General features: G+C 45.7%; 1 protein-coding gene across 1 annotated transcript in view; it reads right to left on the reverse strand.

Annotated features, from left to right (window-relative positions):
* The window catches only part of PRKDC (protein kinase, DNA-activated, catalytic subunit), a 2,818,033-nt gene that overhangs the window by 1,493,144 nt on the left and 1,312,270 nt on the right, over window positions 1–12,619 (reverse strand). Inside the window, exon 49 of the mRNA XM_086965729.1 lies at window positions 7,028–7,171. Within this exon, the coding sequence (XP_086821855.1) occupies window positions 7,028–7,171 (144 nt within the window). The remainder of the gene's footprint in view (window positions 1–7,027; window positions 7,172–12,619) is intronic.

Below are 12,619 nucleotides of genomic sequence, written 5' to 3' on the forward strand. Positions count from 1 at the left end.
CATGGGCTATTTCCAACAGCTGGATTATCACTACCAGGGGCTTTATACAAGTTGGTGAAATGATCAACCCAAGTTTGCTCATTGATAAACACGTCGTCCGGTGACCTTCCTCCAGTATTCTCATTGGCAACTAGTTGCCAAAAACCCACATTACCCTTGGATTTAACAGCTGTAAGCATCTTCTCCCAACATTCCTCATCCCAATCAGTTCTAGCCAGCACTCTCCTGTATTCTTGTCTTAGGGTCCTTATTACGTGTGGTGTCTTAGTCTTTATTTACTCTAAGAGTTTACTCTTGCAATTACGACATTCTTTATTATACCATTGTTTAGTACCAGTGGAACTAATTTTATGCAACCTTTTTTTAAGCGGCATTTTCGTCACAAGTGGTACCAAGGCATTAAAAAATTCATTATGCAAGTTAATAAAGACCTCACCCTCTACTGATTGGAGTAGATATTTATCAAAAGTATCCACAAAAAGTGAGTAGATATTGGATAATGCCTCCTTGTTGCTTAGTATACTAGCCCATTTAAGGGATCTCCTGTTGTTACTTATTAAAGGGCCAGTGGTAGTTGGATTATCCATAGTATTTTGTTTCATCAGAATCCTAGAACTAGAGACTAAACTGTAGTCCATTGACAAACGTAGTGGGCGATGGTCACTTTCATATCTAGGGTCAATTACAAAGTCTAATAAGAAGTGCCAGATATCAAAGGAGACCAAGATATAATCAATCCGACTTTGATGATTATTTTTAACGAAGGTTGGTGCTTTCGGGGAGTCAGATGGAAAACATCCATTACAGGCCCTCAAACCATGTACTGATACTAGTCTCATAATCTGGGTAGCTAGAGTCGTACAGCTCACACCCTCTATGTATGATAAGGGGGGAATATTATTGGCTCTATCCTCATCAGAAAAAACATCTCCAAAACCAATGATCGGTTCGAAATTACAATTAAAAATCACCACATACTATTATACCAGTAGGCACCTCTACAAGATCAGTAAGCAGTTTGTCCAATTTATCGAAGATTACAGATTCCTTTGATAACCCACAAGAGCGATTATAAGCATTGAACAATACAATACGCCTTCCATCATTCAGCTTCACTAAGAGACCCAGTATATCAGCGGAGTCTGTGGTTAGTTGTGTAATTTTTACATCCAAGGACACACTAATCCAAATCGTAAGCCCCCCGAAGGTCTACCACTGACTGATGGGATTGCCGCAATGTCCTGTATCCCATCCTATGTGGCATTTCAAGGGACCAAGTCTCTTGTAGCAGGCAAAAGTCACAAGAGTCTATGTAGTTGGGCCAATCAGGATCAGAGAGATTTTTGGTCAGACCAGCTATATTCCACGATATTAAAGTTGTTTTTTGAATTGTGGTTGATCTTGTCCTTCCTGATGCTGATTTTTCCCCTGCTGGTGGTGCCCCCAGTATCGAAACCACACTGTTACAAGCCCCTAATATAGGCCCTGCCACACAAGAAACTGGATCACCAGTCACCTGCCCTATTTTCAGAACACCTCCAGCTTCAATAACATCTCCCCCTTGGTTGAACCTAGATGGTATCAAATCATGAATCATTTGCTCTACAGCAAGTGTAGGCTTCAATATTGTATCACAATCATCGCTATGTATAACAGGTACTAGGGGGTTGGGGTAAATTGCGCCTGAGCACTCCAGCACTGGATGTAATGTTTTTTGCCCCGATTTACAACCACCCACAATTACCTCTGTTTGCGTTAGATTGGTATAACCAACTAATCGTTGGTCATTCTGTGGTCTTCAATCGCAATTATCCAAACCAGAGAAGACATCAAACCTGTTTGCTGTCTCCAAGGGTGTAAAGGGTCTCAAATGTTCCATCCTCCTATTAGAATTTCTAAAAGACATAGGAGGTACCTTGTTCCACCCAAAGGGGTCAGCAACAGGATGATAGTGTGGAGGTTCTAGCGGGAACCCAGAATTAAGGGACAATAGTGGAGCAATCTGATTGGGTAACTGAACACCAATGTGGTTAGGAGGAAAAACCAGGGACCTAGGATAAAAGTAAGTCAAGGGGCGCGGTATGACAGAATTACTACCTCCACCCTGGGGCCAATTCAAAATATAGGTAACGGCTCGGGGGTCCCGAAAATTAATAACAACTAGATCGCCATCTATAGCCTTAACCCTGCTGCCCAGCCAGGGGAGTCGTCTAACATGCACAATATCACCATCGATGTCGTGTGATAATGGTCTATATTGAACTAACCAGTGCATGATCTTGTTTTTGAGTTGGAAATACCCCTCCCTCTTATTTGTTGGTAAGCTAGGGACCCCCATCAAAACAACCACATACAGGGCCGCTTCTGGGGGCAGTTCTACTTGGGGGATTCTACGAGTTGGTGGCCTAGTGTATCTAGTTGAACCCCTTGTTGGTTGTTGGGAAATCCCCATTGGAGGTTTTGCAGATCCCATCGCCGCTATGCTTACTAATGTAGGAACTGAACTAGTGGTTTGTTTCGGGGGTAGAGCCGTTTGGTGCTTAGAAATAGTTAATGTGGTCGATTGATCAGTAGCTTTTGAAACACCAGGAATACATGTAGGCACCATAACTGATGGTTCCAAAACCCCACTCCCCACAACCTTAGGTGGACCCTGATGATTGTTAACTGCCGCCTCATTTGCTTCAAGTTTTTTCTCCACCCTCCTCAGTCTCTTGATGATAGGTAGGATGAAGGACCTAATTAAATGAGACATATTATCAAGTGAAGCAACGGTAGAAATATCCATTTGAAGAGTATCAACCGGTATATCTGGTGGAGCAATAGTGTTCCCTGTTTGAACAACTGTTGGAGAAGGTGGCACGGCAATCGGGGATGCCCTGTTAGATTGTTCAACAACTGAGTTTTTAGCAATATTATTAGTATCTTTAGAAGATTTTCCAAAATCCGAATGGCTGACTTTTGGCTTTTGCAAAGCCCCCCCTTCCTTCTTTTTTTTGCAGGCGGTGGACCATGACTCTTAACCTGTACAACTTTCCTCTGCTTGCTTGAAACTTGCTTTGGCCGTGTCAGAGGCCGAGTAAGCAAGTTAACATCAGGCAATACCGGTCTAGGGGGTGAAATATGTATTGCAGGTTGGACAGTATGACCCAAGGGTGTTGGAGTGGAGTCACGGAGCAACAGTGGAAAGCTTTCCAAGCATAAAGGATCTTCATTGGAAGAAGAACCCCCAGTCTTTGGGTGGAGAAACGGCAGGAGCTTTGTTCTTAATACTTTCGATAGAGCGACGACGCTCTGCTCTACGAACTGCCAAAGTTTTCTCCTTATCTTGATCAACGGAAGCCTTGGTGAAGTAGTTATCTAGAGGGCCATTGACACTACACCCAGCCTTCTCATTCAACAATTTCCCCGGACTTTGAGCCATCACAGTACAGAGTACATACACAACAATATGTCAAAATGGGTGGGCCCTGCCCGGCCTCACTCGGTCTCTGAGGGCCTCAGAGGGCCCGCCCTTTGCCCGGGCTTAGCCCCGCGCTTCGTCCCGCACGCGTCCCGCTGCGCGGTTTGGGTAGCCTGTTTTTAACACTCCCAGGCAGGTGGGCGTAGCCGCTGCGGGAAGAGGCTGCAGGTGTGTTAGGAACTGCCTCGCAGTCCCGCAGCGGTGTGGGCGGTGTGGGCGTGTCCGGCAGCACAGCCGAGGAGCGGGTGCCACGACCAGGAACCAGCAAGGCAAGCAATCCAGCGTTTGTCCTATCAGCCCGATGAAAATGCCCCGTAAGCTGAAGTCGGTGAGTAGCACCCGCGAAGCGGGTGTTACGAACTGTTATAGTTTTGCCAGGCAGGGGGGCGTAGCCGCTGCGGGAAGAGGCTGCAGGTGTGTTAGGAACTGCCTCGCAGTCCCGCAGCAGTGTGGGCGGTGTGGGCGTGTCCAGCAGCACAGCCGAGGAGCGGGTGCCGCGACCAGGAACCAGCAAGGCAAGCAATCCAGCGTTTGTCCCATCAGCCCGATGAAAATGCCCCGTTAGCTGAAGTCGGTGAGTAGCACCCGCGAAGCGGGTGTTACGAACTGTTATAGTTTTGCCAGGCAGGGGGGCGTAGCCGCTGCGGGAAGAGGCTGCAGGTGTGTTAGGAACTACCTCGCAGTCCCGCAGCGGTGTGGGCGTGTCCGGCAGCACAGCCGAGGAGCGGGTGCCGCGACCAGGAACCAGCAAGGAAAGCAATCCAGCGTTTGACCTATCAGCCCGATGAAAATGCCCCGTAAGCTGAAGTCGGTGAGTAGCACCCGCGAAGCGGGTGTTACGAACTGTTATAGTTTTGCCAGGCAGGGGGGCGTAGCCGCTGCGGGAAGAGGCTGCAGGTGTGTTAGGAACTGCCTCGCAGTCCCGCAGCGGTGTGGGCGTGTCCGGCAGCACAGCCGAGGAGCGGGTGCCGCGACCAGGAACCAGCAAGGCAAGCAATCCAGCGTTTGTCCTATCAGCCCGATGAAAATGCCCCGTAAGCTGAAGTCGGTGAGTAGTAATGTTATTTGATTACTGGCACAGTTATATGCCTTTCCGTAGTTACTATTATTAACTTCTATATGTGGACAGCGATTCATTATGTAATATAAGCGCAAGCTGGAACTTTGACAACTTAAATTCACACTCAAACAAGCAAGTAGACCCCTCATGAATGTGAAAAATAGTGCCTGAAACTGTGATTTCCTAAGTTAAGTCGTAACTAATACAGGCCAATGCTAAGAGAGAAAATAAGTTGTGCCATATTTGATTCAATATTAACAACTTTGTTCTGAATATAGTGAAAGCCTTGAGGAATCCACGATTACAAATAAACCAATTTTGTATATTTGATGTGATATATTTGACCCCCTCAAGGTTGCAAATTGGTAACTGTACTAGAAGCAACAGTTGTCCTAAATGTGGAGACAACCTTAACATAGGTTAAGAGAATGCCCAGAGATAAGGGACCAAACAATGGCCACAGCTACACTTACCAGAAACAGGTTTGTAAGTAAAACTGCTAAGTTGTGATATGCTCTTCATTATCACTGTTGAGTGTGGGGAGAGGCCATAACTCATGAGAGGTGAAGCTTCGAGTGGGCCATGATGACCATCCCCCTCCCTCAACAGTGGGTCTTAATAGCATATCACACACTCAAATTCTGCAAATATGGTTTATGCTATGTCATTTTTTAATATGTCTTTGTTTAAAAAATATGTAATCAAAGCCAGGGTGCAAGAAGTTAAAGTTGTGCCAAGTTGTAAAATCACTTTGTGATGGCTGAGTGGCAATTAGGAGGGTTGTTTCCTTGGGCAAAGTCATTGTAACATGAAATCCATGAGGCTGCAAAATGTCACGTCAATTTGGCTATATTCTGGTAATAATCTGGACATTGACCGTTGTACTGTGAATGGGAGCTTAATAGTACATTTGCACTAAATGTATTTAGTGCAAATGTGTCTAAACAAGCCTTTTGGATCCTTTCATTATGACTGCAGCAGTGGGCTTTGGCCATCTATAGGGTTTGGGCGCAGGGGCTAATGGAGGGACAGGCTCTTTGGCTAACACCTATTGTCCATGGCCAAAGGCATGTGCAGTGGGGACTCCCTGGCCAAAGCAGACTGGCACAGGCTCGGCAATCAACTGCCGGAAATGGCATATGATAAATACAAAAACTCAGAAACTCAATGAGAAAAACAAGATCAAAGTAAAGTTATGGCTAAATTTAGTAATAACACCTTAGCACATGTTAAAAAAAAACTTAGATAGCCTCTTAAAAAAACACTGTTAAAATACAATTATGGTTACAAACTAAAACCAAAAAACTACTGGTATTCACAAGTTATGGTCAACTCCACAATAAAAAAAACGTACAGAACAACAGTGAAAACCATCTACCTTAATTTTACCTTTGTTCAACGGTTCTTAGCCTTTAGACTTATGAGGACACCTAATGAATGACTAGTGAACATCAGGCACCCCCACCTAAGCTATTTGTACGTTTTGAATCTAAAAAAAATACAAATACTACAGAAACAAGTATGAATCAAACAAATACATCAATTATGAAATATTTTGTTTAAGAAACAGAAAACATAAGCAAAAATCAAAATTTTAAATTCAATTTCTTTTCATTTCTAAACGACAATCGATATGACAGGCTCTAACATCTTGCTTTGCCTTTTTTGCTTATAATGTATACGATTTCCTGCATGCATACTAGTTGTTTAATTGAGATCATCAGTTGCGCATACTACCAAATCAATTTTTAGCTTCCAATTTCAAATTCCTTCACATTTACAGAGCGTTTTAAAATCTTCAATTTTGCATTACATTTTTTATGAACTTCTAATATTATTTCATTTTTTAAACAGTTACAGATCCCCCAAGAAGGTGTTGCGGACCACAGGTTAAGAACCCCTGGGTGTGTGTTTGTGTGTGTACACACACAAATATACACATACCTATATAAGTGATATTTCACTATGTGCTGAGACACTGTCCTGTGTTACTATTTGCTTATTGTTTGTGCGAAGATGAATACAAATATTGTAATAAAAAAAGTCTTTGCTGAAAAGATTGTACCTCACTGCAGCACAAGGTGCCACTGAAAAAGACTTTGCTAAGGTATCATTACTTATACCTGGATTACAGACAGCCATGAACAAAGTTGGTCGAGGAATATTCACCATGCTTACCACCACAAAGAGGAGATACAAGACTATCAATCTATCTCTCTGTCAGAGACTACACTTTAATGCATTAAAACAAAGGGAGAATCACATAGCAGATGAAAATAATGAATGCAAATGGTATGATAAAAACTTCACTTTTTCAGGGGCTGTACTAGCAGTTAAACCTAAGCACAATTTAACAGAATTTCAAGTACAGCGTTACATTTTATGGACACCCACGATTACCACTAATCAACTTTGGCTATGAAGCTAGTCATAGGAAAAGTTACAAACGGCCACACTTACAAAAGACACAACTTTCAACAAAACTCATACAAAATTACTCTTACCGATGGAGTTGCAACACTCGTCCAGGAGAGGAGGGTAACCACTATCTCCACAACCATGTAGTGAATTCCTTCTCCTCCATTATTTCCCGAAACAACCAGCTGCAGTAAGGGCCCAAGCCACTGTCTTGCATATGGCTGGAAAACCTCGGGTTGCAAAATAATTAAATGTTGTTAGTTTCTTCAACATAGGACCATCTTTATTAAGAATAATAAAAACCAAATAAAATATATTGATTTATTTATGCACTGTAATACAGCACACTCAACACAAGGGCATCAGAATACATGAAAGGATGGTGATGCAGTGCTACACCAAATTACATATAACCAATAAAATGTTATAAACACTAAATGTGATGCACGAGGTCAAGCAGTTAATACTGCGGGAACATGAGGTAAAGAGGAAACGAGAAATCATATTTAAACGTGACTGACCACCTACACAATTGGCAAAACGGTATAAGAAGCTGAAGATAAAGATGGAGCGCAAATACAGTTAGGCATAATGAACTTTAAAGAGGTTGGAAATCACGAGGAGAATACCCAAGAGGGCAGAAAGAATGAAGATTTAGAGTAAAGAATTAGGATGCATAGGATACAGAGTAAGAATGAGAGAAACTGCGAAATTCGGTAGATAACAGGTGTATATGAGTAACAAAAGACGGGTGAGGTAGGGAGAGGGTTGGAAGATATTCAGCAGAGAGAAAGATTTACATGATTAAAATGTGTTAGAATTTCTTTCCTGGAGGGGTCTCCTTGACTCGATTAAAATGATGATCGCCCCCTATTCCTATTAACATCCTTTCTATGTTACCCGTACATATTCCTGCCCTGTATTTCAAACATATTGATTCCTCTCTTTCCAAATTTCTCTGGAAAAATAAAAAATCTAGAATTTCTCTCCTAGCTCTCCGTAAGCCTAAATCAAACGGTGGTGTTAAATTTCCAGACTTCCGTCTCTATCACAAATCCTTTTCTCTCAGTCAGGCATCACAATTGTTATCGTCAGAAGTTTCCCCATTTTCGGCTCCATATTGAACAAATTTTCTTATTACCCTTTTCTTTTGAGGAGGTATTGCGTTTCTCCTCCAAATCTTCTCATGATACCCTTCCTTTGTTTAGACATACTTCCTCTCTTCTTAAGCCTTTGCTCTCTCCGTTGGTCAATTCACATGAATCCTTCCTACATTTACACATTTCGTACAACCTACTTATTCTTTTCAATAATAGACCTATTTATTGGGCATCTTGGAGACAAAAAGATATTTGCACAAGTTACTACTTGTGTAACGATATATCTGTAAGAGACATTAGTTAGTGATACATTCCTTACCTTAGAATATCCCCAGGCGTCAGACTGGATCTGTAAATTTTTGCATAGCAGTACCCTTAAGCGTCGGTAGGCGTCGTCTGCGGCTCCACGTCAGTCGTCGGTGTCGTGGGCGCCGTGATGACGTCGGAGTACTTAGACGCCGCCTCCGCGTGCGGACTACAGTTCTTAGACACAGCTTTTCCGCGCCAAAAACGCACAGCTATGCTAAATACTAACACTGGTGCCTTGAAACTAGGGCCCTGAAAGGGGATGACCTTAACCCTAGATATCTGTAGGAAGGTGGATATCTGACTATGGTTACCCCCAACTTTTTTTGCCTGGTGTTTTGCTGGTTTTTCGACTTAGTTGACCAGAGACCCTGCTATTCAGGGCCCCAGGCCTACTGCTCTCTCTGTAAAATGGATTCCATGTACCTTAGGTGCATTTACCAATTGGTACTGGGCCACCTTATCAGTCCCTGTACAGCATACCTTAAGTATCCAGGGCATAGGTGTACCCAGGGCCTACCAGGGGCTGCAGCATGTATTATGCCACCCCTGGCTGGCCATCCAAATCTGACACAACTGGCTGCACGACAGCTGGGGCAAAGTGGTGTAATCACCCCTTGCTTTAGATATAGTATTCCTATATCTAACCCTAAAATGGACACATGTATTCCTATCAGTCACTCCTATGGCAGGCCTTAACAATCCTGAAGGCAGAGTGCTTGGAATTATGTGAGATGGTGCTCTGGCATGAGCTGAGCCCGTTTGCAGCTTGCGGAACCAAGTCCTAATAGCTGTTCCATGATAACACGTACCATATACTCTTAAGTGCATTATAATCCTCGCGGTTATTTGCTATCTTTGGTATCGCTTTATCAAAACATGTTGAGTAAGGTGTCATACGAATTGGAATACTAACCCCTCGCCAATTCTGGGGACGGGGTTAGCATTCCACCCTTTTAGAGGGACACGAAATGTATGTAACTGTGAACCCCGGTTAAAGTTAACTCGAGCCTCAGCATCACAAAATGGATGCTGCCACCACAGACACAAGTCTGACCTCCTGCTGCTGGGAGTACCTCCAGCGAGGAGAGCTTGGACAAAGGGTTTCCTGTCAGAGGCGGTGCTAGCACCATCCCAGACAGGGTTTTGTGTATCCCAGGCAGGCAGGGCTGAGAGGAAGGTGACTGCAAGTGGCACCCCGGTGCTCACTGTGCATATGCCGGTTTGAACCAGTTCCAGGGGCACACCAGCCCCTGAGCTGGGGAAAGTCCGGACAAGAGAGAGGGGTGTAACCAACCCCCTCCTGGTCCCACCCATGGGCAGGACCTAGTCGCGTGCCAGCCCCTTTCTTTAGTATAAAGGTAGGAGCCGGCCCCCTTCCCAAATTGGATAATTCTGAATCTTGACTACTTTCCACGAAAGAACTCTTCAACATTTCTGAAGACTCTCCCTTGTGGCTAAGGAGTAGCCACCCTGCACCAGCGGGCACCATCTAAGCGCATGCGGTTTGCTGCACGTCCATCCTCCGGATCAAGGCTGCCCAGCTCGACGAGACCCGGATTCCCTGGCACCTCTGACGTCTACCTGCATCATCAGCTCAGCTGAGATTCGTGGGTGTGACGAGACCTGAAGGGACCGGCCATCTTCAAAACTGCACAACGCTTATCCAGCACGACCGCCGAGGGATCCTCGAGTGAGTGCTTTGGGGTTGGAGAAGCCCTAACCCTGAGCAGCTCCAGCACCGAAGTCCAGCCCCCCAGCATCCACGCGATCTGCGTGGGGCCCTTCTGCTCTTTGCTGCTCACCGCGTTGTCAGCTACTTGCCTGCTGGCTTGTGGCCCTCCTGACGACGAACCACGACAATTACCTCGCTGGTCTGGTTGCTCCAGACTGGCCCTTGCTCCCTTCCAAGAGAGGAGCACCCCGGACCCTCCTGGTCCACTCCAGACGCCATCTTGAGTCCACCGCGTGGGCTTGCCTTTGCCAAGGTTTGTTGCCCCAATCCTGGGTCCAGCATCGCCGACAGCAGACACCTTCGTGGGACAGCTCGCACCTCCATCCTGGTCGCAGACAACGCCTCCTGGTCCGAGAGACTGCAGAGCCCAGCGTCGCCCACTCACCTGGTCGAAGTGACTTCATCCGGTGCCATCCTGGTGCCCACCTAATCACTGGCTAGTGATTAAGAACTGAGTCCCCTCTGCTTTCAGGTCGTCTCCATCATCGATCCAGGCTTGGATCACATCGAACTTCATCACTGGTCGCCTGCCAGCAACTTCTTCTTTCAGGCTCCATAGACTGTAACGAGGATCCCCGACGTCTTTTGAACCCTATGCAGCCGCAGCCCCTGGGCTAGGTAACCTGAGCATTTCGGTGCTCCAACGTAGGTTCACTATCTAAGTGTCCAGATCCTTTTTCGTTTTCAGCCTATCTAGTCGGATTCGTCCGATAACTGTAACTTTACGAGATACTAGTATCCATAGACTTTGTCCCGCATCCCGCGTGAGAGTGCATACTCTGCACCCGATCTCCCTAGACCTCCTGCTCCTAACCTTAGGGTTCTGTAGTGTAGTCCTAGCGATCCTGAAGCCTCTGGATCTCGTTACTTACCTGCTAGTATTTCGCATTCCACTTTTGTAGTATATGGTTTTTCGTGCCCCTCGGGCATTTGTGTAAATTGTGCAACTTAAAGTATTTTCTTAAGAGTTTTGTTGTGTGCTTAGCTCCCTGACTCAAAGAGATCAGGGTAGGCTTGTTATAAATAAATATCCTTTTATTTTCATAACAACTTGTGTGGTGTCCTTTCACTTAGTGTTCAAGGGGTATATGTGATGGTATAACAGCTGGCTTAACACGCCCTCTAGAGTTTAGCCTAAAGACTGCTCTTGTCCATGCTACTAGGATAGCTGGTTTATAAGGTTGACTTACAACCAATCATCAATAAGGGTCGTTTGGAATGATACACAGTGATCACTAGAATAGTGAGCACTACATATCAGGCCAACTTCTCACAATATCGGTTCGCAGAACGGGGAGGATGGGTGGGTCGGTAAGGAATCTATCACTAACTAATGTCTCTTACAGATATATCGTTACACAAGTAGTAACTTGAGCATCTGAAAGAGACACGTTAGTGATAGATTCCTTACCTTAGAATAGATACCCCAGCAATACCATCCCCGGTGGTGGGTCTGCGAACCAATAATCACACCAGAAAGTCCTGGAGGACGGAACGGCCAAAGAAGCCATCCCTCCGGACTTGGCTGTCCAGGCAATAGTGTCTTGCAAACGTGTGCAGCGAGGCCCACGTAGCTGCCTGGCAAATGTCCTGCAAGGGCATTCCTCAGCCCAAGGCAGTTGTAGTCGCTGTGGCCCGAGTGGAATGAGCCCTCAGCCCAACAGGGGGTTCCTTCTTAGCCAAGGAGTAACACGCCTGAATACACAAGATGATCCACCGCGAGATGGTCCGCTTTTGCACCGCTTTCCCCTTCTTAGCGCCCACGTAACCAACAAAGAGTTGGTCATCCACCCGGAACTGGCATGTGCGATCCAGATAAAACGAGAGCGCACGTTTTCGGTCCAGACGGTGGAGCCTCTCTTCCTCTCTCGAGGGATGCGGAGGCGGAAAGAAGGTGGGCAAGGTGATGGACTGCCCAATGTGGAAGGCTGTGACTACCTTGGGCAGGAAAGAGGGCCTTGTCCGCAACACAACCTTGTCCGGATGGACCGAAAGGAAAGGAGGTTTACAGGATAGAGCCTGGAGCTCACTCACTCTCCTGGCAGAGGTGATGGCTACCAGGAAGGCAGTCTTCAAAGTAAGAAGGCGAAGAGGACAGTTGTGAAGTGGCTCAAAGGGAGCGCACATCAGAAAAGTTAGAACCAAGTTCAAATCCCACTGAGGCATCACAAAGGGCACAGGAAGGAACGTATGCGTGATGCCTTTCAAGAATCGGTTAACAATAGGGGACTTGAACAAAGAAGGTTGATCAGGCAGCCTCAAAAAGGCTGAAAGAGCAGAAAGGTAGCCCTTGATAGTGCCCAGAGCAGAGCCCTGCTGGGCAAGAGAAAGAAGAAAGAGAAGAACCTCAGAAAGAGGGGTAGAGAGAGGATCCACAACCTTTGCTGTGCACCATGCCACAAATCTGTTCTACCTGCAGGCGTATACCGACTTTGTGGAGGGACGCCTGGCTGCCAGAATGATGTTACAGACTTCAGGAGGCAAGTCAAATGGCCTCAACTGTCGCCGCTCAATCTCAAAGCATGGAGGTGGAGACT

This window comes from Lissotriton vulgaris, chromosome 4_1 (assembly GCF_964263255.1).
Source record: "Lissotriton vulgaris chromosome 4_1, aLisVul1.2, whole genome shotgun sequence".
NCBI classification, from domain to species: domain Eukaryota; kingdom Metazoa; phylum Chordata; class Amphibia; order Caudata; family Salamandridae; genus Lissotriton; species Lissotriton vulgaris.